Consider the following 26,459-nt stretch of genomic DNA (forward strand, 5'->3'; position numbering starts at 1 on the left):
ATTGCTTGTCTTTTATTGCTGTAAACAATTTTTCATTCTTTTCTAATCAACAGAATTTAGCATCCTGGAATCCTTCAAACCCTGAATGCCTCCTGCTTGTTGTGAAAGAGCTTGTGCAGCAGTATCACCAATTTCAGTGCAGCCGATTACGGGAGAGCTCTCGTCTCATGTTTGAGTATCAGACTTTACTTGAAGAGCCCCAGTATGGAGAAAACATGGAAATCTATGCTGGCAAAAAAAACAACTGGGTAAGCTCTTATTTCACCTGAAATGCTTTTAACAAATGCATTTAGYAAACTGAAATTCTTACTGTGCATCTCCACACTTCCTGTTTCCAATGGAGAAAGCTCCTATTTGACTCCAGCTCATTTTCTATGCTCCCTGTTTTATATGTTGTGGTATTCCATTACCTTGGTTGAACCAGATTCCCAGGTGAGAATTGGTTTTGAACCTGGTGTTTGTTCATCTGGTTATTGGGTGAAAACTTTGAAACTGTTGAAAAGCCTGTTCCAGCCTACCAGTAGCATATATTAGAGTGTGTTTCCACATTACAATTGAGTTGATTTAATTGGTAGCTGCAGCTGCCAGTATCTCTCCTGCACTTGTCTAAGATGAGATGACTTGTTGCAGGAAATTAAACTGGAGAGGAAAAGCTTATCCAACTGATTTTCTGCAAAAGGGGGCAAGATGAGCTAGAGCAGTGACTTGTAGGGCCATGCTTTCATATGACAGTCAGAACATGAAACTGACTTGTCTGTTTCCTGAAGTTATATCCCATATTCCCACATGGGAAATGTACCATGTTGTATAGAAACATTCTGTGTATACCATCTCGCAAGATGTGACCGCTAGCAATGTAGACATTTTGGTTAATATGTGAATGTTTTGGGGTTTTTTTGTTTTAATCAATCTCTGCCACAGAGTAAGCTTTGCAAAAATCAGGTGTTTTTCTGCTGGTAATATATTTTTCATGGGAAGTTTGGATTAAAATACATCAGGAAATATCTAATGGTGTTTATGAGGAACTTGTATCCCTCTTTCTTTCAGAAATAGCATACTTTTAAGATAAACTGGCCTTCAGATGCAGTATCTTCTGAAATAGGCCTGAAAGTTGATGAAAATTCAGCACCCCTATTATCAAGGCCTAGAATTCAACTTTATGCKACTTCAATCATCCTTAAGTTACAGGTGATGCAAGGAWATTTACAACTCACACTAGTTATATYCATCTGGTTTTCTTTTCTTAGACATCAGTAAGTCATCTAGGCTTTTTTTATTTGAACTCAGGTTTAATTTTCTTCATCRAAGAAATTCAGACCTCCTTTTTTAATGTTTATTGATCAGAATATTTGATTGAAATGAACTTATTCTGGGATGTTATTCTCCATAACTTGCATCACAAACAACTTGCTACATGTTTAAATTTCATCCAGCTGGTTTATTGAAGTGCAGAAGGTTTACTGAACTGAGCTGAGATCTTATCATAGTTTTTGCCAGTTGCAAAAATTCTACTCAAGATTGTAGAAAACTAGGGGTTTTCTTCTTTTTTTCAGAGAGGGACATAGCTACTGAAGCCTTTTGGGTCTTTTCTCAGCCATTGGTGACTGAATGAAGACCTCTCTTTAATTTTAAATGCTCTCTTAATTACAAATATTCTGATAAAGTAAATATACTTACTCAAAAGTAAGTCAAATCTTTGAGTCAAATCCTTTTCATCATTTTAGAGCTYTTTTGGATTTTTCCTTAGTGTGTACTTTTTTCCCAGTCTTCATTCTCTGTCAAGAAGACTCTTGGGAGTATTGAAGATTCTGTGAACATGGTATACATGACAGAGGCTTGTTTACTAGTTTCCTAAAACAATCCTGTCCTTTACAATTGTTTGGTTAGCCTCAAGGATCAGCGAAATACAAGTGTTTTGCCAAGAAACAGTAGGTAAATTGACTTTTATCTCCTCTGCCTGAAAGTCATTGAAAYTCATTTTGTTGCCTCAGGAATCCATTGTAGTTCAATGGTTTTCTGAAATTATGGATTATGAGCCTTGAACAGTGTTATGAAAGCAACCTCCTTAGGTGCATGAGTTAAAAAAAACTTTGAAGAGAAGGCCTGGATTCAGTGCTGTGTCCAAATATGGAACAGAAATTTGCTCTTATGCCTTTGTTCCACTATCTCCAGTTTCCTAAAGTGCAAGTCTCCAAGATCTATGACGAACTGGCAAACTATAATCTAKCTTAGTAGCTTCATGTTGGCAGAGTACCAGCAGGTACAGGAGCCCACTAAATATCTAATCATTCAGGGCTGTGGCCAGAAATTAATCTGTCTCGACCTGATGCCTGTATCCAACTGGTTGGGATTGGGGAGGTGAGCACCATGGACAGGGGCTGCTCCCTGTCCAGCCAAAACACCTTTGGAAGTAATAGGTTGCAAAATAATCTTGATTGAATGGCATAAAGGGTCTAGATCTTTTGGAGCAGCTGATGCTTTGATCAGAGGCCATTCATCTGTTCAGTGGCTATCCCAGTTCATCAGATGTGGTATTTTACCAGAAATAATTTTCTGGATTTTATAGCAAATACTGTATGGCATTTTTTGGAAGTTAGGTCCAGAAGAGACACACTGTCTGTAATATCCATCTCACTCTGGATAAAAAGTGAGGACCCTGACTGTTATCATAGCAGTCTTCACGTTATATCTGTGCAAGAAGTTGGTGATTTTTCTGCATGCATCAGTAATGCWGCTTCAGAAAGCTGGTATCTGTCTTCACAAGTGCTGTAATGGACTTTAATGTACTCACTTTTTGTTGCACAGTGTTTCTATGAGCAATTTCTTTGCCTATCTCATGTGACTACCAGTGACAAGTTTCAAGGGCAATTCTTAGCTAGCTGCGTGGATTAAGGCCCAACATCACACAAACCCTTTTGGTAAATGATGTGACTTGAGAGGTACCAGTGGAAAGATTTCAGTTGCATTGCAGATCTAATTTTTTCTTGTTTAGTAACTTAAAGGTAGAATGAGTTATTGTAGCTGGTGGATAGACCAAGAAACAAATTGGCACTTACAAATTGACTAGCTTGTCTCAAATTACCCCAATTTCTTGTACTTAATTGAATGAAACCAATGTTTAACAATTTCTTTACTGCTAATTCACCCTACCTAACAAATGTAGCTGCTGTGTGGCTATTTTATTGAACTAAAAATATAGAGATAACAAAAAGTTAATGTGGAGGAAATCAGTCAGGCATTTGTTTTTTAAAAACGGTTAACTTTGTTGCTTCATAACCAGGTGGACAAAGTCTGGTTTTAAGGAAGTGTATGAAACAGAAAGGAAATCCTTTCCATTTCCTTCACATACCCTTTATACGTAAAAAAGAGTATGTGTATGGGACGCTTGGCAAATTTTCAGTAAATGGTTGTCTAGGTGTTAAGAGTTACATAATTCTGAAAATAAATTATTTAAAACCTTCCACTTCAGCTCTTTTCCTCTAATTTTATTCCGACGACACTTTTGATATGTACTTGCCTTTTTAAACACACATTCTCTTATTTGCATCAGCAGTGTTTGTGAAGATGCTTCTATATTATCTATATGCTGTAATCAATTTGGTAGGTTTTTAGCTTTGTTTTCAGACTGTTGGCAGGTCTTGCCAGACCTTTGTCCGGAAGTGAGTACAGCCAAGATGCATCTATATTTAGGATGTTACAGTCTGATTTTTGTCATGCACATTGTTTTATTCTAAATGCTTTTTGCTGTTGATTTACTGGCAATGATGGTTTGTGGGTTTTAAGGTGTTTTTTCATATGACACCTGTGAAATTTGTGATTTTTTTTTCTCTTCAGCAATTTTGTTTTAAATCTCAACCCTTCTCTTTGGTGTGAGTTCTTACACTTTTTTTCTGGATAGTATTTAATCCTCAGAAAGTTTGTGGTTCTGTTTTAGCTACCAGGTCTCATTAGTGTTTCCTTTTTTCCACAGACTGGAGAATTCTCAGCTCGCTTCCTCTTGAAGTTGCCTGTAGATTTCAGCAATATTCCTACATACCTTCTCAAGGTAAAATGACTAAGTTGACGGTATTTGTGAGAGAGTATGAATTATTACAATCTCCTTAGTAATTATTTTGGCTTCTCCTCCTTCCTGCTCTCCAAGAGTTTGAAAATTCACCATTTATAAATCTGTAGATTATGTTTTGGAAAGATGATGTTGGACATATTGTTGTTTTATATGACACTTCAGTGGCACCTTTTATATATAAGAGTCTGTGGAATTTCATGACATGTAAATGTTGGGATTTTTAATGAACAGTCTCAATTGTACCAGTAGTCTTGATAGTAGAAGCAGAAAAGCAAACTAAATATGCCATTTTGTAATGGAATGAAAGCAAATTCTGGTTACTTGGATTGAAAGTTTCAGTGATTACTTTGCTTCATTGTTCCTAATGAACACAGATTTGGCCASATACTTTGGAAAGTAGGACTATAGAGTATTCTTGTGAGTTGGAAGAAAAAGCATTTATTTATTTGCTATGAGGAGAAATAAAAACAGAAAAAGCAATTTGTGACAAACCACCACCATGAAATAATTTGAAATGAGTGGTTTTCACAGCATGGGTACAGTCTCTCTTTGACGYAGCTACTGTGGAAGCTCATCATGGGGTCAATGTTGCTATACTTAGAGAACATGGTGAGAGGTCTGGTTTTTCTGTCTATCCTGGCTGTCAGAATGAAGTGCCAGAACTTCCACTGCTGACAAAGTTTGAGTCAGTTGATGTTGCCAACACTCRTCTTTCCTTTAAGCCGTGTGTCTGCCTTCTTAATCAGCTTTTTACTTTTAAATATTTGGAAAGAGGAACAGCTACTAAATCTTTAAAAACTAAAGTGTTGAGATGAAATTGTCAGTGTTGATTCCATTACCTCCTCTTCATCTTAYTGTTAGAACTGCCTTCAACTATTGTTAGATAAAAATTGCAAGTGTGAGTCTTCAGTGTTTCACCAAATAAGATGTCTCAAGCTACAAACTATGAAAATAAAGACAGGCACAGCTATAATCTTGACTGAAATTTTGATTGCAATTTGAGATTGGAATCCCATRATCCTTCTGCCTTCTGTAGATTGTTTTCTGTTTGAATAATGAGCCACTTCTCAAAACTATGCTGATATTTTCAGTTTATTCCTGTGTTGGTAGTAGCAGCCCTTCTCTCAGCTGCTGTCTTCCATTGGGCTTTTTGTTCTCACTTGATGGGAATGGTTCTGGACAGACGTAAGAGGGTTGGCTAAGGCCTTTTCTGGAAGKTTGGTGTTACACAGGACACAGGAACAGTTCACCTGTACTGCAGGACAGCTGTGATTTGCTCCTGAAAGACTCTGGTGAAAAGAAGACTGAGAATGTATAGTGTGAACTGTGCTGTCTACTGCTGCCAGAACTCCCAAGTGCCATATTTTTCRGGAACAATTTTAAATGAGTCAAGAATTTCAGGACCAGTGCATAAGCAATATGTTCAATAGCTTCAGTTGCAGGATGTCTTGTACTTCTCTGTTCAGTTTCTGGGTTAACTCAGAGGCTGGAAGGTGGTATATGACTTATGTAATTGTCATCGTGTAGGAACCCCGTGACAGAAACAGAATCTGCTGTTGACTCCGAAAAGTAATGCTTTAATGCATGACAACAAACTCCTCCTTACTGTAATTCCCTAACGTGTTCACTAAACATCTTCTCTAAACAAGGTTTGTATACTGTGGATAAATCATTAGTGCTCCACGAGGCTCTTCCTGGAGCTTTGTTCATCCTGAGTACTGAGTGATTCATTAGWTTGAAGGAAAACATGTATTTATTTTGCATGCATATGTAGTGTGAGGTGAAGGGACATGCAGAGCAGGTAGCAGAATCAAAGTTTCCCAGTCTGCCTTTATTTTGACATTTCTGAAATCTGAATGTCTTAGCTTTGGGATTTTAAAACTAATGTATTTTGTATGTAATTGTGTGGATTTTTACAGCAGCAGATCCTTCTTGATGGCCAATGCACTGGTGAAATCCTTAGTTTTCTTAGTAAGGCTTGTACAGTGTAAATCAGCAGATTAACTTTCTGTAGTAGGAAAATAATATGTAATATGGCTGAGTAGCCACAGGAGAAGAAATACTATTTTATTCCAGGGGTATCTATTGACAATAGAAAAATTTGATTTAGTCTGCAGCATGGGTTAAAACAGAGTGTGTTCTGTAGCAGACATGGGTGTTATACCCTTGCTGCCCTTAGCTTCCTGTGTTCTGAGCTATATGAATGTTATCTCATGTGACAACAACATAAACAACATAGAAGCAGGTGGAACCAGAACTTTTCTGTTGTGGTTGAAAAAATTGTGCTCCAAATTCATAAAGGATTAAAAAAAAGATGAGAGGTTTGTTTTGTTTTAAGCTGTCCTTGTCTTTTTTTTTTTTTTTTTTTTTTTTTTTTTTTTTTTTTTTTTTTTTTTTTTTTTTTTTTTTTTTTTTTTTKGGATGAGRCTTTTGACATAARTAGACCTTTAATGTATTKCAGTAAAATAGTTTATTTTCCATCATGGCTACCAGTTATGCTGGTTTCAATGCTACCTACTGGACTATGGTACATGATTGATAAAGCATCTATTGATGCAGTGGAAATAATTTTTGATATATTGCACTGAAAGGTGGAAGAGCAGTCAGTAATTGAAGACTGTTAGTGTATTAACAGCTTAATGTTTTACTGCAGAATTTAATGTCGTTGAATTATGTTCTACTCTGTAGCCAACCTTGTAGTGCAGTAGCTTCTCTGTAATGATTTGCCAAGTTCAAATGTGTTGTGCTTTCTGTGGCATTTTCTTTTTTATGTTTAATTAATATTACTTATATTAAATCTAGTGAAATATTAAATACCATTATTTTTGCCTAATCAATCACTRTTAGTATCCCAGTGATTTCTAATGCTCTTCTGAAGCTTTTATTGGTGTCAGTAGGTAATGATGGTACAAGCATGACTGTAAAGCTTGGTATCATAAGCCAGTACTAAGATTTGAGAGTATAAACTATAAGATYAGTATGTAGTGTTATAAAATCTTTGCTGAGAATATGCTCTGGAATCATCAGACGTTATTTTGTCAATTTTGTACAGATTGTGGTGAGGGTACTTTAAAGAATAAAAATTTGAAGGTGTAGCATAAGTTGGATTGTTATGGACTGGAGAGGTGAATTTGCCAGGTTATTTCAAATGTATTCACAGCACTAAATTTAAAATTGAGTGCAAGTGAGTGTATGTTTCAAGTAAAATAGCTGTGTATATTAAGTGAGGATGGTTAAAAGAGCAAAGCGGAGTATACTGTCTCTTTCTTTGAATTCTAAAATCGTAGCAAAATTTCTTCACTGTTTATTGCATTGGAAACATAATACCTGTTGTAATGTCTGCAGCAGATAAATCTCTCTTCATAGCTTCTCTTGGCATATCCTTTACATTTGAAAGAAAAAGCATTATTGTGTATTTTCTATGCTAAAGAGTCGATTARAAAGAAATGTTGGCTTACACTTAAAAAGCACATTCATTATTTTTCCTTTTAGAAAGTTGTACTTTAATACAAAGGTTTTTAATTGAATGTGGACCTTTGTATCCAATTTTCAAATTGCTTTCTTATGCAAATCTATTTGATATAAGTGAAAGTTTTGTGTTGAAAAAGCCACAGAATCAAGCTGATGGCTCAAACTACTGCAAAGTTCATTACGGTAAATSTTTCATTAAGGTTCTCTTATTTGAAAAGAATGTGGCTTTGGCTCAGGAAAATCCTTGTATACTTTTCCTTTGCCTTTTTTTGCAGTTGGATTTTTAATCAGCATGTTCATTTTGAATTAAATTCTTTTGTGTTCATTGATGCATTTCTAATTTTCTCCAYCATATTTTATAAAGGGAAGTATTCACTGTGTATACTCATTTTGAGAGTCAGTCTGTAGTTCACATTTCTGCCTCTTTACAGACACCTTGTATGCCACAGCAGTAAAAAAAGTAATAGGCTCAGCATCTAAAATACCTCTTTCAAATTTTCGTAGAACTGTTTAGGTTAGAAAAGACCTACAAGATCATCAAGTCTAACTRTTAACCCAGCACTGCCAAGTCCACTGATAACCCCATATCCCTAGGTGCCCCATCTACACATCAAATTTGTGCTTCCACCAGTGGTAACTCCACCCACTTCTCTGGGTAGTCAGTTCCAGTGCCTGATCGCTCTTTTCAGTGAAAAAAATTTTTCCTAATGTCCAATCTAAACCTCCTCTGGTGCAACTTGAGGCCATTTCTTCTTGTCTTGTTACTTGTTACTTGGGAGAAGAGGCCAACCCCTCCCTCATTACGTTCTCCTTTTAGGTATTTGTAGAGGGAGATAAGGGTYCTCCTTGACCCTCAAATTCTCCTGACTAAACAACCCCAGATGCCTTATCCAGTCATCATGAGATCTGTGCTCCAGACCCTTCCCCAGCTCTGTTGCCCTTCTCTGGACAYGCTCCAGCCCCTCAGTGTCCTTCCTCCAGCCAGGGGCCCAGAACTGGACACAGCACTTGAGGTGCAGCCTCACCMGTGCTGAGTACAGGGGCTTGGTCACTGCTGTGGTTCTGCTGAGCACGCTATTCCTGATAAAGTCAGGATGTCATTGAMCTGCTTCACTACATTCATTCTGTAGAGTTTTGTTTCATTCTTGGTAGTTTTTGTCAGCTAGGGGCACATACGTAATCATAATGACAAATCACTGAAAATCTCTAGCTCAGTAATTTACAAATTGTACTTGATTATGTGACTGCAGTATGATTGCACAGTATTAGTGAACTTCAGAATAGGTTGCCAGTGACGCTGTTGAAAACAAGACATTTAGGTATTTTTCTTCTTATTTCCATGGTTTTTTTTGTTTTGTTTTGACTAAGTAAGATGTTCCCTGATTAACACCGCCTTCTTGTGTGTATCTTTTAAAGTGCTCATTTCCTATGTGTCTGTACCTGCCTGTTGTGCTTTGCTGAATAGCTAATATCAGGACTAATTTAGCTATGATGCTGTGACCAGCAGCCTTCCAATAATTTCCTGCTATTGAAGTGTAAAGGAAACATGTAATGCAGACCTGTTTCTTCTGAGGACACTTTTTTTGTGATGACCATTGGACTTAGTGCATATCTTTTAGAATTGAAATAAATAACAGACATTGTCTAGACACATTGCCACGGGCCAAACAGTTGTGTGTAAGACTGTCAATGAAAGAGGTTTATCCTCAAGTTCAAATTGAAAGATAAGAACATATTTGTGTTTTTTCCTTACTCTGATTTCATCATTTGGAAGTCTCTTAAAAGACTTCACTGCAACTTTTGTTTACAATGTAGACCAAATTCCAAGTACTGTGAAAAGACTGCAATACTCGTCTATGTTTGAGTAATCAACTATAGTAGAGAACAAACAAAAATGTAATAAGCAGGGTCAAATGAGAATTTTTTGTGGGCCAGTTTCTTTACTGTTGTGCTTTAGGAGTTTGATTTATTTGACAGCATTTAAGGTTTCTGTTAAATTGCTTCAAATACCAGAACACAAATACACTTGTATAAAAAGTTCTAATGCTGTTAAAAAAAAAAGGGAGCTAAATATGCTGAGAAGGAATATTATTTTCTTTTGCTTTTAAACTTCGTTGATTTTGTTTGTAGTTGACTAACTAAAACCTGATGTGTAGTGTGTCAAGGTCACAAAGCCAGTGGCAAGAATGATGTGGAGTTCAGATCTGGCTTGATCTTTTTGTGCTACGCTGTTTTAGTCTATGCTGGGCAGCTACCTCTGAAAGGAGCATAGGATGTTACACAGCATCTACTATTAGACTACCTTCCATAACATAGTTATGTCTTTTGTATTGCAAAAAATGATGAACCTGTACATCATATGAAGCTTGTCATGTCTGTGGTTACTGGAATTATTTTACCTCTTTCACCATAAGAAAGATAGATAATGCTGAAATAATTTGTAGTTTTCACAATTCACARTACTCTGACCATGCCTTACATAGAGATTTTTCAGGCTGATTTAGGTTGCTGTTAATATTGTACTACTTAAGACTTCGTGACAAAGGCACAAAGTTAACTTCCTGAATTGCATTCCATAATATATTCCTTATCTTGAGAAGTATGCAAGCATTTRGAACAAATARTTTAAATTTTAAAAGTAGATGACAGTATGATATTCACTAGATTGATTTCTATACAAGCATTAAATTACTTAAACAGACCATCGGATCATCAAAGATTGTCTGGGTTTCTTCTGTTAATAAAGGCAGACTTTGTAAYGCACAATTATAATGAGCCATTGAGATTTTAGATTAGAAATGGGCCTGTGCAAGYTAGTACTGGCATTATTTGAAACAGCAGTTTGTAGCAGCTGAAGACAGTAAATTGCATGATCTAGAGGCTGTGAAAATAAATGTGCTCTGTGTGTGCAGAAGACATTGATCAGTGTTAGATGTCAKTGATGCTTGTCTTTTAGAGTCTTTCATTTTAGCCCGTGCCCAGTAATCTGCAGTTTATTTTCTCTGTCCACATTTTTCATTGAACATTGTAACGGAGTATCATTGAGGAAGTGCTCCTTTACCTCAATACGTTGGCCATTGTCATAATAGCAGCCAAGTGCCAGAAGCAGGCAGAACTCCAAGCAGTGGACCTTACATATTGACTGAGGCGAAAAATAAAATGGGGAGGCGAAAACAAAGTCTTCATGTCATGAAATGTTTCTGGTAGTTTAAAAGTTTGTGGAATCAGAAAAATAGACTTTTTGATGCTGAAATATTTTAAGCATCTAGTTTTTCTATATAGCTTAAAAAACATAAGATCTGTCAGCTGTCAAGGTTTGAGGATTTTGGTTTTGCTTTTTTTTTTTTTTTTTAATTTTGCTTTTTTTTTTTTAATTTTGCATGATGTTTCACTTATCTCTATAGGCAAAAGTGTATAAGATCTTTCATATTCCACTGTGTTGTGCTTCTTGGCTGGCTTTACCACTGTAGTCCTGTTATTGACCTCACAGAATTTTTCAGAATAGGTCAGCTCTTGTTATGTCACAGAATCTACTGATTCTGGTATTGGAGAGTAAAGTGATTAGTGCTATAGTTCAGTGAAGCTGCAGAAATACTTACAGACACTGTGATTTAATTAGTCATCCTTTCATGATTTTGTTCTTAATACCTTCTGCCCACAAACTAAGGGAAGCAAAGCTCTATAAAAATATATTTTATGATGAAAACATGTTATATTGAATTCTTAAAAAAAGAAAGATTCCCTTCATTCTCACTAAATTTATTAGTACAACTTTTCCAGAACAACATGACTTGTTTGTAGCATCTAGTCACTAAAACCACATAAAATGTGTTAGTATCAGGAGCACCTTAAGCTCCATATGCTGAAAGCCAAAAGCAATTTTTTTTAAATCAGCTTTTTCTGTAATTTACTGGAAGGTTTTGTTAATAAGATCTGTCAACTGGAACAGCTCATTCTGCACAGCTGATGATTTTTATAGGTTATGATCTTAATATGAATCATAATCTCCAATCAACTGTATTTCTGATGACAGTTCTTTTATATTTAAACATTTTATTTTTATATATCGTAAAGGAAAGGACCACCTCATCTACTGATAAATCTTAAAATATTCATCTCAATTTCTATGAATTCTCCTCAAAGTTGGTAGAACTATTGCTATTCAGATATGACTAGAGATAGGGGGAATTTTCATTTATTTTCTAAAAAAAAAAAAAAAAAAGAAAAATAAGTTAGAAAGAGCAGCTTTTGAGATTTAAAGCCTTTTTTGCACCTGGTGGGAAAGTTTGTAGACACATTATATTGCGTGACTTGGTTCAGATTTACTGCCTTGTTAGGGCTTGTAATTTGTACTATTGCTTTACATTTGCATTTTATGTATTGCATAGGAAGAATGGAATTCAATAGCCATAAAAATAATTGCAGGTTATTACATAATGATGGTGCTTGTTTTATCTGTCATGGTCCGCCCATAGTATGTAGAACAAGCAATGTACAGTGGTCTTAAACTGGGAAGTGGATCTTTGAAATACATATTTTTAAAACTTCTGCATTAGTTCTCCATTGCTGTTTCTTCTTGAATGAAAAATACTTGAGTATTTTGAGTTGTTGAGCATAGAATTWGAAGGTAGCAAATAATCTGTAAAACTCATGAATCAGCAAATCTGTATTTGCAAATACAGAAGTGCATAAAGCATGATGGTAGGCTCTTACAAAGGATATTTCCATGCTGAGCCCACCCACAGCCTCTCTCTGGTATTGGGGTTCTTCCTAAGGCTTCAGGGATTAAATCCTGCAGCAGCTTATATTTTGGGGTTTTAAAATAAATTTTAAAATAAATTTAGTTTACAAAAGTGCCAGTTGCTGTTACAATGACTGGGTTTTTTTACTGTTCTGGGGTTGTTTTGTTCTGGCTTTCAGGTTACTATACTATGTCTTCTTAAGAAAGAATAGTACTAACATGTATGTATGTCTGCATGGTGAATTTCATATGATTCTTAATCATGCTTGGTTTGAATTCTGTGATTTGCACTGGTAACTTTTTTTCTGTTAAATATACAAAATCCTTTGATGGCTGTCAGTCTTTAAAGGAGGTTTCATTTGTTTGGGTTTTTTAAAAAATATGTCTGTAAAATGCAGTGAAGTGTGCAACTCTACTTGCTTTTATTTAATTTCATAGGTTGAGAGGTTTAAGCCAAAAATAAAAGTAAAATTATTAAAGAGTTAATATTGAATCAGTTACTGTCAGCAGTAAACATTCTGAGGTTGACTGAGCCATCACTTTTTTGTCTAATTGATACTGACAATGTCATTAATCATAATACTGTAAAACAGAAATTAAAAATATTTTAAAATCTAGGATGTTCTGCTGTGTTTCTTCCATGTAATCAAAAGAATGCACAGCATTTTCTGTGCCATTTGCTAGCTAATAATGTGCCGTGTTTCTATTAAACTTTTAATTTCTATAGTAACTTATGTTTAGGAAAGTCGTTGCTTGTTTACATAAGGTGTAGGTAGGTATTTTTTGTTTTAGGAGACTAGGTGGAGAAGGCTAAAGGAAAGTCTGTCTTGTCCAGCAGCATCTCATGAGWCAGTGAAAGAATAATAAATAAAACTGACACCTCTTGACTCTGTTTCTGTTTTAAGTGGAAAACGGAGTTCAGGTGCTCATGCTAGAACTTGTATGTCTTTCATGTGCTGGGACCTGTAATCGTTGCAAACAGCACGTCCATGCGAGAGAAGGGGCAGTGGGGAGGAGCATTAATTTGGCTTCATTGGTGCAATTAGGTGCACTCCTTAGGCCTTCACAGGTAACCAGTATGTCACAATTTGGGCAAAAAGATATCTGTGAATTAAATGTTGGGTTTGAGATGCATAATGAACTGTCTGAAGTGCACATATAATCTTGAAGTATACCCACATAATACCAATAGGAAGTATTTCTAGTGAAGGAAAATAGTGAAATAGAGTTAAACTGATTATGTTTTTCCATCTCTTGCCATATTTTGTCATTTTAGTGATTCACTTTTGTAGTTATCTTAAGTAATAAACTACTGCAACATGTATGCTTTTAATGTATTTGGAGATATCAGATGTTTGGTGTTTTACTGTAACATCTTTTCTGGTGTAGAAAAATGTTAAACAAATATGACTGATGTCTTGACTAAAACTGATGACTGACTGATGGTATGTGAATAATCAGCAATTCATTTGCAAAACCCTGAGGACAGTGTGTTGGTTAACAAAGAATAAACRCGCTGATTCCAAATTATTATTTTCATTGTTCAGCATTTATAATGTGTGTCCTAGATAAAATCATTAATTCTCATTTCWCCTAGACTCATTACTTTTTTAAGTAATAAATCTTATTCTCATTTTACTATTGTTAAGTGATTAGATAAGTTCTTGAAATGTAGGTCAAATTATACCCAGGTTACCATTCTGACATTYGTATAGTTATTGTCTCTTTTTTCCCCTACATAGGTTAGATAAAAATAGTGAAAGATTATCTTGCAAGTTCTAATTTAATATATTGTTCACAGGAGTTGTGACATATGATAGAAGACCTCTATTTTTCAGACAGGGCTTGAAACATGAGCTAGYTGAATGCAAATTCAGAGAGGAATCCTGAGCTGTGAGTAGGGAGCTTGTCCAAGCCTTTAATCAGAGCAGTGTTCTTCCTCTCCCCTCTGTTTCTATGACCTTCACAACTCATCACAGTTATTACAATGGGCAGGTCATTTAGGTCCAGTTCATTTTGRTACGCTTGTCTTGAAGGAAAAACAAGCCGCGCCTGTCAGCAGGAAGAGTTGTGTGACCTCAGAGTTGTTGGAGATTTATTCCTAGGCCATTTTTCCACTGTTATGGGTTCTTACTGTTGTGTTGCTGTAGCATTCTTTATGGTTCTTGAGTGTCTTTGGTGATTTTGGACACCTCTTCACATTTGGACAATAACTGTATCTCTGAAGATACTTAGAACTTCAGTTAAACCTTTTTTCTAAAGTTCGCAGAATTGAGCTGTGCTCTGCATGAAAGAAAGGCACTGTAACTGTTTCACTTTAAAAAAAAAGAAAACATGAAAAGCAAATAAATGGGAGAGTGGAGTATGTACACAGTATGACTTGCAGTCTGTGTGAGAAATATTTAAACTGAAATACAGTTTTAATGTTACATTCTTAATGGCTGTTTCATCTTTGTTTACAAGTGGAACACTTGACTTTCCAGATAAAATGTAGTTCTGTATGTATCCATTTCATTTTATGCATATCATTTATTTTGACAATGTCCATAAAAAGCCATTAAAATGGCTGTAATTTCTGGGCTTTGTTCTGTGTAATTAACCTTGACTGCACTAGAGCTACTGAAGGGAAGAGCAGTTTATCTCATATTAAAAGCCCATTTTTGTGTAGCAACTCAAACTGCCTTTTCCAGTTGTTTGGGTTTTTTTTTTAAATATAAAATCAGAAATTGTTGAAACTTTATTTCAAAATGGGGAAATTAGTAGGTGGATATTACTTGTTTGGTAGAAATAAAAAACTGATGTGTTAATAATACAATGCTCTAGGATTGAGTGCTTTATGAGCTCTTCCAAAATAAAAGAAATGTTGGAATGAAATTACCAGAGAGATTTTCTTGATGCAATAAAAAATGTTTCATAAGAAGCTGTGCAGCTGAATTTGTAATGAACAAGACTGGCATTTTACAAYTGTGTTCATGCAATATCAGTTTTACTGTATGGCAGCGACTTAATAGCTAAAATATTCTCTTAGTTTCTTTTTTTTTTGTTGTTGTTGTTTACCACATGTTGCCAGTTCCTTCTTGAAAAGATGTGTGATCAATCTGCAGCCCCGTTTKGAGGCCTTCAGGCAGTGATAGTATCACATTTTGGAGACTATACCTATTAAAGCAACTTGGAGGCATATATTATTTCTCTGACTCATGTGAAGCAGCATTGCAGTATGCAGAATTACTTTTCCTTGGCTTCATTATTTATGAATTTTGTGAATATAGCTGGGTGAACTTATCCCTCCTGGAAAAATAGTGTAGAAAGTTATATGCTACTGATACAAAAATGTTATCACTGTTGCAAGAAGGTGAGTAATTGTGTATGAATAAGCATTGTATTAATATTATGCTTCAATACTAAATATGAAAGAAGGTACAGCACAAAGAGATAATTTAATAGAAGAGAACTGAGARTCATTTGACGCCTAAAAAGAAGCAAAGATACATGTTAGATTGAAAAAAAATTGCAGTCTCTTAGGTTTGGAAGGATGCATGTKTTGGTTTTGCTTGGCCCAGTTTTTGGAAGTGGGGGKGYCAAAAAGATGGCKCCTGTRAGAAGCTTCTGRAGGCTTCCACCATGTCCRGCAGAGCCAATTGCTGTTGGCTCTGAGGATGATGGACATGCCACTGACCAARCCTGGGCCAATTGAAGAAACCTGAAAACTGTAATAGTGTTCTGCAAATAAATGGGAATTCTAAAAAAAAAAATTAATTTTGCCTTGTTCTTCATCAAGACAGAAAGTGAGTGTGTGCTTAGCAGGACTCCTAATGCAGTTTTCCAGTACACACAGATGTAGGTTTAAAGTAAAATCACTAGATTTGTGAGCAGTAGAAATAGCGCAGCTTCATTTCCTGCAGGTTTAATCCCTCATCTTCTTGAATCTCTGTGCTGTGCTGTTACTGTTCTGCCATGTGTGCTGTGGTAACTTATCTAGTGAGGAGGTGGGAAGTGTTTTCACTGGTTGACCCCCCAGCTGCTGCCATTCATAGCAAATTGAACTTACCTGTCACAATATTTGGTGGAGTAACCAGTTGTGTCTGTCCTCTACCTGACTGCTRATGTTCATAGAGCTTCTGGGAACATAATTATATTTTGAGACTAAACACAGGTCAGGGAAAGGAGTGAGGAGAATGGGGTGGCATCTGAAAAGTGTGCTGGCATTGTCACTTAATCTGAAACCAAATAAGAAGGGACAAAAAAATTATTACAGTATGTCTACATTAGAATGAAACACATGACATTCAAATCTTTTTCAGCATCTAAAAAGCTTTAGAACAACTTCACTCTGGTGGGATGAATGCCCAGGTAGAATATTTACACTTGCTTTGCACCAAGACATGTGGTTAAATTTGTTTGTAAACTTGTTCCTGCATCTTAATCATCTATCAGTTTTGTTTAAATCAATTTGGAAATGCCCATCTAAGGGATTATACAGTTTAAAAATAAATCTTTAGACAAGTGATCAGTTTGGGAACATTTGTGGTAGGTCATGGTGCTGATTTTCTCCTGCCTCCACTGATTTGATCATCACTGTTACTGTGAAGGAAATCTCGGCTTTAATGTAAGCTAAGAGAATCARTAGTAAGTTTTCAATATGAGGACTGTTAACTGCTATTTAATATGCAAAAGCTATTTTGAGGTTGGACAGGAAAGAGTCTGAATTTGTAGAGAAAGATGAATAATCTCTGCATTACCATATTAAGGCAGTTTTGGAAGGTACTTTCAATTAAGATATTTACAGCTGTACAAAACATTAGTTTTTTTKGAATCACAGAGAAAGACTGGAAACAAGTCTTATCTCTTCATCTTTGTGTTCTAATTTTGTATTCTTTGGAAAATACAATGAAAAAGATTCTTGTTGAGATTAATGTTTTGGAAGCTTGCTGCATGTAAACTTTTGAAAACACTAGTCTGAAACTTTGCTAGTATTGTCTCCAGATATTTATTTGTTTCTTCCTTGCATAAGGGTGTTCAGATCTTTGCAAAACTATTGCATGGAAAACAAAGTATTTGGAAATGATGAATTTATCATTTCAAATAAATTATTAGGTCAGGACTATTTACTTATTTTTTTAATGCAGCCATTAATTGCAATCCAGTTTCTAACATGCTGAAAGCTGGACAAATATGGAGCAAAGCATTTATTAATGCTGATTCAGAAGGGAATATTCAAAAATTGACAAAAATACCTTGACAATGTCCTGTTAAGTAACCATCTGCAAATATATTAATTCCATTATTTTAGTGGACTCCTTTCTTGATTAATCAATGACCTTATTCTCTTAAGTGTATCTGTCAGGACATGTCTTCCTAACAAATCTATTCAGCCTGGAGCATGTAAAGCATCACCCTCATCTTCAAACTGTGTTAAGTCAAGAAAATGTTGTGGTAATGTGGGCATTGCTTGTCCAAGAACATTAAGAACCTTGGTCAGGATCTTTTTAACCATAAAAGGATGTCTGTTATGCTTTCTTTTTTTGGTATAAGCTGGAAGGGAGTGAAAAAAAATACAGAAGGAATTTTTATTACAGAGAAGTATTTCCCTYCAAATAGCACATGAAGGAAAACTGTGTCTGAAAAAAAGATTTTGTTGGCAGGGGAAGAATTAGGCTCATAAATGTCACTGATAAATGTTTTAGCTTTAGATGAATACTGGATTTAAAAGTCAATTTTTTCTACAGTCAGAAACATAAGAARTTAATTTTTAGACACCTACTAATTTTTAATTGATTTGTGTCTTTTTTGGATACTAGACCTGATTTTTTTATTATCTTTTTTCCCACCATACTTAGACTGTTATCAATTACATTTGTTTAGAAGCTTGCATGTAAAGTGAAGAAAAAGTAAATTAACAGTGTTGTGTGTGTTCCAGGAATTTGCATATGAAGATAAGAGAATTTTTCAGAGCAGTTCTATCCTGGTGGTGTACAAATATAATCGTCAGCAAAATGTTTATTGTTTTCAGTACATTTTGTAATTCTTTTGAGAATGATGACAAATTACTAGGCATTGATATATATGGTGGAAAAATGATACATTTTATTTTAAGATTGTGAAATCATAAATTAAGTTCAAAAGTGAATAGCCTCTGTTTTTCAATTTGCATTCCATTTTTAACAGTATATTTCCTTTTCAACTTTAGCAGTAATACCAGAATTCTCAAACTCACYATTAAGTGACCAAAACTGTTGAGCGCAATAAGAGGATTGCTCATGCCCTTTGCACCTCTGTGTTTCCATGGGTGGCACACAGATGGGTATATTACAAATACATATTTTGGTATATTACCAAATACCTTTAAAGCCTCAAAGTGAGCATCTGTGTCTTCTCTTTCCTTATGTCATTGGGAGATAAYCAGTATGAAGGATCAGGAAGAACCATCTTTATATTTTTTGCTTCCATTGAGGTTCTTAAAGAGATTGCTTTTGATGCTGAAAGGGCAAGTCACATAATTTCTTGGGTTTTCATATATAAAACAGGGGGGAAATATTTAATATGTATTAGCAACATAAAATTCCAAATTGATAGAATGTTGTGATTCTTATTGCAGTCTTAAATTTCTTTCTACAACAAATTATAGGTTTCACAGCTATGACAGTGGTTTGGAAGCATTTACATGCTGAAAAGCAGGTAGACACCTTTTCAGTTGTGTGCTTGTAGCTTCAGGTGTGCTTGTAATTTCAGAGCAGTAAAGGGATTCCTTTTTTTCTTTGGGTTTTTTTTTTTGTTGTTGTTTTCTGTAAAGAACTAAAGCAATGAGAGTAAAGTCTACTTCATTCTGTTGTATTCTTCCTACAGTGTGTTTTATAGAAAGTTACATACGGTGCAAAGATGAGATGTAAAACATAGATTTCAGTCAATAAAACAATGCCTCCAAAGCAATATATTTATAGATAATTACACAGTATGGAATGCAAATTGCCATATAACTTTTTGGAATGATGATGTGGCTTCASTAAGTCTAGATTCTCAGGTTTTTTTACACAAATACCAAAAATAATAGTACAATTATGCAGAGTAACTGATTATCCAGTAATGAGAATGAAGTTGGAAACAAGAAATCATTGATATCCCAACTATCATAAAAAAAGAATTGTTTTCTAGCTTGAAACCAAAGTTTTGGCTGTAGTGAAGAGCAGGTGTGTAGCTCATGGTTGGTGGGKTTTTTTCCCAGTTTTTAAAAGAAAAGTTCATTATACTTCATGTTGTGGGAAAGGACTAGCTGCTAGTTTCACTTCCCTGTGTTTGTGTTAGAACAAAAAAGGAGAGGTTTATGATGCTGGAAAGTGATCAAGGCAAGAAGTGTTGTCTCCTGTTATGAAACTAGTTGCGTGCAATTTTTTAAAAACAAATATTTYGGATGCCTTTTTAGAAAGGCTAGTCTAATTGGCCCAATTGGTGCAGTTTGGGCCAGTCAAGAGACGACTGTGTTTTTWATTCCATGAGGTGGACTCTACCCTCATTGAAGTCAACAGGATCATGATCACAGAACTGTAGTCATAAACATAGATTTTCAAACCATCTGAATTGTGAAGTAATTATATGGCATTATATATAAAGGCCTCTTTGTGTTATGTGCTTGTTCTGTGTTTCAGAGGGATAAATATATACAAGAACTGTAGGTGTGTCAAAGCAGCAAAACTGGTTCAGACAGGTAAAAGCATTTGAAGTGGTGTCTTTTGCACCATTAATAGTTTGGAGTTTGTCTCAGTATTTCTGCATCACTATTGTGAATCCTGTTTTTAGAGATTTATTATTCCTATAAAAGCATCAAGCTGAAGTTTGGCTCATCAGATGAATTACTCTTTCATTCTTTTTCTATTGAAAGAATTTTATGTTGCCATGATAGTTATCTGATACTGGAAATGYTTCTGCAACCTGAAATTTTTTCTTGTTCACAAAGCAGTTGGTGGTACTTAAAGGAATTGAGATTAACAGGTTTCCTTTCTGTAACACTGATGGAGAACATTGCAGTCAGAATCTAAAGGTTTAGAAATACTGCCTGAAGTCCTGTAACATCACTGTTRAGATGTATTAATCTCCATGTTTTARAACTGSGAAACTGGTATATGAAGTTTTGCTAGAATAGTGTGGTGACAGACCAGAAATATATTCCCAGTGGTGATTTTTGAGCCATGGAGTATCAAATATAGTAATTACTTTATCTGCTAATTTAGTTGTGGCTGTCAACCTAAATTTAGTATTATATTTACTAATAGGTGAGTACAAGCTATTCTGCGTGCTAACCTTTGTCCATTTGAGTATTTGTTTATCATGGTTGAACTTTATGCAATTTAAGGAGCTGTCATTCAGTAAATGTTTTTAAGTCTTCAAGTAATATCCTTTGATACAGCAGTGTTGGAGAAAGAGAGCAGATGAGCAATTTTATTAATTTCAAACAAATTGAAAAGGTTTGTAATTACTGTTTTAAACATTTTTTGCTTTAGTCATAGGCTATCTTTAAATACTGTTTTAGTTCTTTCTAAATAATATTTTCAATTGCTACTAGTAGCTTAAAGTGCATGTAGGTATGAATTCAAGACTACAGATATTTTGAATGATAAGTACCTACCAAATGCTTTTGTACTGCTTTATTTAAATTGCTTAATGTCAGTTCAATATGTCAAAATGAAGTAGAAGACAGTGGAAACTACATTCTAGTCTATCCACGTGAGTAATGGCATGCATCAAATTCATTTAACATGAAGTAATCTTTCAGTGATGAGACTTAGGTGTCATTTTCTTCCTGCTGACATTGACAAATGAGCATTCTGGTCTTCAGGTGTTAATGGCAKCTCCAACTGTTGTGGTGTCAGGTTGATCAAACCAAACCWGAATTCAGKAATGGCCTYATGGCTCCTTTGGCTGCCCTATGAAAAATCCAACACTCAGTGAAAGAAACTAATTTCTGAAATTTTATTGTGATACCAACTATTCATTAYGCAAGCATTGCTAACCCCGTGCTGAGGTGTCTGTTACCGGTGTCRGGATTGCTGATGGATTCAGTGTCGGTTCAGACAAGAATGCAAAACCTGTCAGTATCATTTCTGTATTAGCCAAGTTTTCTCAACACAGAGCTTAGCACCTGAAGTTTGATTGATTACTGCCACAGTATTTCATACTCTTCTGAATCAGTGGCTTTCATCTTCTTTCTTACGTGCTCTGAACTGTGCTGGAGCCTGCTAGGCCCCCAGTATGTCAATGGGTACAAAACCTTCCTTAAATGAAATGTATTTAATTAATGGAGTTCCTTTATTTCATCAAGTGAAAAATATAATAAATAAGGCATCTTGACTTTGAGAAGTAATCTTGGAAGGTATCTTAATCATACCTAGAGTATTCTTTGGAAAGTCCTTGGAATTTCTGTCTGTCTGGAGAAGGTGTATGTTGTGTAAGAGCTGTTTATTTTCAGATTATAGACTGCTGTCTTTCAGACAGAGCAACGCTGTACATCCCAAAGCAAATCAGTCTTGYTCATGCCTAACTTATTGTTGGTACTAGAGTCAGAAGTTTGTTGCCTTTCTTGCTGAATTTTGTTTTCTTTAATAATTAATGAAGGTAACTTAGTTCTCTCAGTATCACAGCTGGGTACCCTCAGACCACATTTCATTACCTTTTCAGGTGCTGAAATGTGGAAGATACTTAACTTCTCCTGTTTTCAAAATTTTTTAAAAAATTAAAAAAAAAAAAAAAAAAAAAAAAAGCTAGGCCCTGATAAAAAGCTAGGCCTTGATAAAATATGAAGGCAGCCAGAACTTTTTCACCAATTCAAAATATATGAAGTGACATAATTTATAATACAAGGCAAATTGAAGATCAGTGTTTACTTTATTTGCRATATCCACTAACAAGGATTTTCTTAAAGTTGGCAAATATCTACTAAACTTCTTTGTTAGAATAATATTGCGCATCATTTGTGGTGATTACTGTAATGTCCTAAGTTTATTTAATTAAATCTAACTTTAAATGGGAATTAATGCAAAGATATATATTCACCAACTGCCTGAGGCTCATAAAAAGATAGTCTAGTGAGCAGACACCAGGTAACTACAACACTGCTTGAGGTTGCTCTGGTTACTGCAGCTAGGTTTGTGCCAGCACTTGTTTAAAGCTCAAGATTTTGATTCCATTACCTAAGTTCCCTGAAGAATTACAGCCAAGAAAAAGGATCTCCTATTGGACTTGGCATTAACAATAATTTTACTATGTGAGATTAAAGAGCAGTGTTTAAGTCACTGGGAATGTATATATTCTGCAAAGAATAAACCTTTTTTAAGCTGAAGTAGTTGTATATGASCATCAAAGAATATAGGAAAAATACTTGATATATTGAAATGTTGAAAAATTTTTGAAGAGTCATGCATTATRTGACTTATCTCCAATGTCATGACAGTTAAATTGTGGTTCCATTCATCTGGATAATGCATTTTGCCTTTGAAAGTATGATAGAAGAAGAGTGGCATCACTTCATATTTCATATGAAATTGGTGGAAAAATCATGGACTATAACTAGAAATGAACTTCTGTACCATGAAAACTCAGCAAAATATTGCCTCTTTTTTTCCTATTTCAAAATTTAATCTCATACAGTATCTCYCATCTTCAAAGAAATATGTGTTTCTATGTTCTTGACAACTAGTCCACCTACAGTTTTTGTAAAATCAAGTTATCAGGTCACAAAGTATGGGGCTTTAGAGAAGGGTCTTTTCATGTAAGCATAGTGGAACAAAGTGTCTCAGATTAGAAACACTTTGAATTATATTAATCATGTTCATGAATAGTGCTCCAAAATGTTCCATTTGAACTGAAACAAGGGGACAGTTGTTGACTCTATGAGATACTATATAAGGTGTAGCAGCTTTGCTAGTCTGGTAGTGAGTGGCTCCTCACCAACATAAGGAGRTAGGAAATAAAGTTTTCAATAGTGTCATCTTAGTTTTCTTCAACAAGAAGTAAAATATCACCTGCTTTGTTCAAGGAGTACATTATAGACTGATGAGTGCTAGAAGGGTCTATGCCCACTCTGCATTTCTCCTTCACCTAATAGACGCCCAGTTTTTCTGTTTTCAAAAGTAATTTCAATCATGAGTAATCTAAATTATTATACTCCCCCACATGAGGAGTTTTTATGGACTAAACTTTTACAACTCATACTTTACCCCCTGTTTTGTTTTTCACCTTCCTATTAATCAAGGCAACGTTTTATCTGAAACTATTTTCTCAGAGAATTAATGGATGACTTTTCTGAGGAGCTATACAAACAGTGGTCATTTCACCATCAATACTGAGCCTCCACTTTGCAGGCCTGTTGAACCTTAAGTACAGCTTATAATGGATTTGCTGCAAATACCCATCTTAGTCATCTCAGACATCCACCTACCTGTACAACAACAGAGATTTCCATTTTTCCTTCTCAAGAATGGCTCTTCAATTGGAAATAACCTCTAGAAGGAATAAAGTACTGCTGATACCCGCTGATCACATTTCCGTGAAGGAATTCTTTATACATTTTAATGTCAAGGGTTTCCCTGTCATATTTCAGATAAACCAAGTTGTTCATTTAGCTGTAATTTTAGCTCAGTTTCCTAAGGAAACATGGCATCAGTGGTAGAGTATGTCTGTTCTGTTCTCCCTGTTTTTTAAATAACTGTACCTTGTGTATCAGTGTGCTCCACAGTGAAGCAAAGAATGCCCTTCAGTTAGTTCCTTTTCTTGTTCTAAGATAATTTGTTGTGAGAGCTATAAAAAATGAGTCAATTACAATACAAAGCAAACAAACATTAGGAAAAATCCTGGGATGTTTAATTTTGTTTCTGGACTTTCCTGGTATCTTTATRCATCTGCCTTGCAGATAGTAAAGACTTATGAAAGGGACTGCTCTTCTTTTAACAATAGACGATCAAACATGTGGCTGCCACAAAAACAGTTATTATAGTGCAACTAATAATTATAGTAATGTTGTGAAGATTAAAGTTTTAATGTAAAGCATCTTCAATTTCATAGATACAAAAATACCTGCAGAGAGTATTTCTTAATGTGGGAACACTCTATCCTTGAGTAATGCAGTGGGGTTAAAGCTCCTCTCAGAAGAAAAGTTTTGGAGAAAGAAAAAAACAGGCAGGTGTTGACCAGTCCTGGTGGAAAACAGTGTATTTTCTATGTGTTAAAAGCAAACAAATAACCTCTTGTCATAAGCACATCAGTTTGGCCACAGATAGCCTCAAGACAAACTAGTGACAAGTAAGTGCAGTTGTTCTGAGTGAAAACCAAGAAGGATGTGTTTAAGTAGCCAGTTTGTATTTTGGGCTGAAGGGGCTCAACCAGCTGAAGTACCCATTTCCAGAAAGATTGCATATGCCACGGTAATAAAATGAAAATATTCCTTTAAAAAAGCAACACTCAAACTGAACAAAAMCCCTTAAGAAATCTTTCAGTTATTTTAGGATACTGAGGAATTGAATATGCAGGAATACAAAAAGAAATGGCATAATTTGTTTAGGGATGAGAAGGGAAATATTGAAAGTTTCTTCTCATGTATGTATAAATATTGCCATTGATAACATTGAGAGAGTGTTAAAGTCCAGATACAAAGCACTTTCAGAAGCAGACCTGCTGGAAAACTCTGGAAGGCTCTAGAAGTTCTCATATTGATTGACAGACTATAGGAACTAAAAAGCATGTGTTCGTGGGGAGCCAGGGCAATGTTCATTTCCAGAGAATATTAACAAATTCTGTTTAATACTACTCAAAGACTCTGGGGACCAATCAAAAGAAATAAAGGCTTGGAGACAGAGCTTTCTGGAGATTGCTGTGGTGCCAAATATAAGTTAAAGGAGTTGCTTCTGTTGCAGACCAAATAGATTACAGTGCTGCATGGGGAGGGAAAAGTCTTGAGCTTCGTAGTTAAGGGGAAGTTTGTGCTCATGATGTGAGTAACTGTCTGGGCTGAAAGGTTACAACTTGACGAGACTATAGTGTGAATCCTAAATGAAGCAGCAAAAAAGTGAGAGAGTGGAAGGATCTTCACTTCTGTTTCATTTAAGCTAATTGCTGCAGTGCCTGTCTGGTAACTAGAGCRTAACTTCTGTGAAAAGAATCTGTATACGTACATACAGGTAGGTGCACCTGTATATGCCATGGCTATCTCGAAAGAGTTTTATCATTGAGGTAATAACATTGTGCCAAGAAAGGTGAAGATAAATGGTTATATCTGTTCTTGAAATGCTGTCTTGAACATACTCGTCTGTAGGACACTTTGCCATGGGTTGCAGTCAGTGCTATTTCTTGAGTTGYTTGAAATCGGTATAAGCAAAATGCTATAAATTTTACTGCAGCAAACAGAGTCACTTATGAAAGAAGTACCCAGCAGAAATAAAAATGAAGGTCCATTCTCAGTCTGTGTAACTCTGTGAAACTGTATTTAGATTGTAGAATGAAACTGGTGTGAGCTGAGATTGTATTTCTAGATATGTTGATTTGTTTTCAACCTATTTTCAGTAAGTCTTGACTTACTTACTTTTAGTGATGCTGAGATTACAGTGACATTGTATTTAAAGCACAAGTATTGAAGTACTGAATGTAACCATAAGTTTAGAACAGCTTTTGAAGTAAATCATTAAATTATTTGTCCTTGCTTTAACAAATACAAACCAAAATGCAGATAGATTTATTTGAAGAAATCAAGTCTATTAAAATTTTCACTTAAACATGGGTTGTTACATTGCTAATGAGCTACACATAACAGCAACATATGGCTATAGCTTTGCTAGCAGAATTTTTAGATTAATCCTATGGTTATATAGGCTGGAGAATTGGGAAGTTAATATTAAGGAAGGACCATTCTTTGCATAGCTATAAAAAAAAAAAGTGAGGTGGTGTTGAATTTCAGGATTAATGAGTAGCAATTCTTTTTACTGTGAGGACAAAAGAAATATTTACATGCTCCATKGATAGCTCCTAACTATTTTGTTTGTTGAAATGCATGGTGTATTTCTATTACTGCACTCACGGTTCTAAGTTTTTGTGGTTCCCTAATTTACAAGATCTTACATTAAAACTGGTTCTATGTGATGTTGAACTGATTCTATGTAGATGTCTACGTCTAGAACAGGATTCCCTGTGTGATGTTGTTTGATT

At 35.3% G+C, this 26,459-nt stretch overlaps 1 protein-coding gene across 1 annotated transcript in view; it reads left to right on the forward strand.

Annotated features, from left to right (window-relative positions):
* The window catches only part of BABAM2 (BRISC and BRCA1 A complex member 2), a 163,030-nt gene that overhangs the window by 47,918 nt on the left and 88,653 nt on the right, over positions 1 to 26,459 (forward strand). Inside the window, exons 5-6 of the mRNA XM_057371164.1 lie at positions 54 to 248; positions 3,971 to 4,045. Of these exons, the coding sequence (XP_057227147.1) occupies positions 54 to 248; positions 3,971 to 4,045 (270 nt within the window). The remainder of the gene's footprint in view (positions 1 to 53; positions 249 to 3,970; positions 4,046 to 26,459) is intronic.

This window comes from Malurus melanocephalus, unplaced genomic scaffold (assembly GCF_030028575.1).
Source record: "Malurus melanocephalus ecotype Western Australia unplaced genomic scaffold, MMel_1.1 scaffold_5, whole genome shotgun sequence".
Lineage (NCBI taxonomy): Eukaryota > Metazoa > Chordata > Aves > Passeriformes > Maluridae > Malurus > Malurus melanocephalus.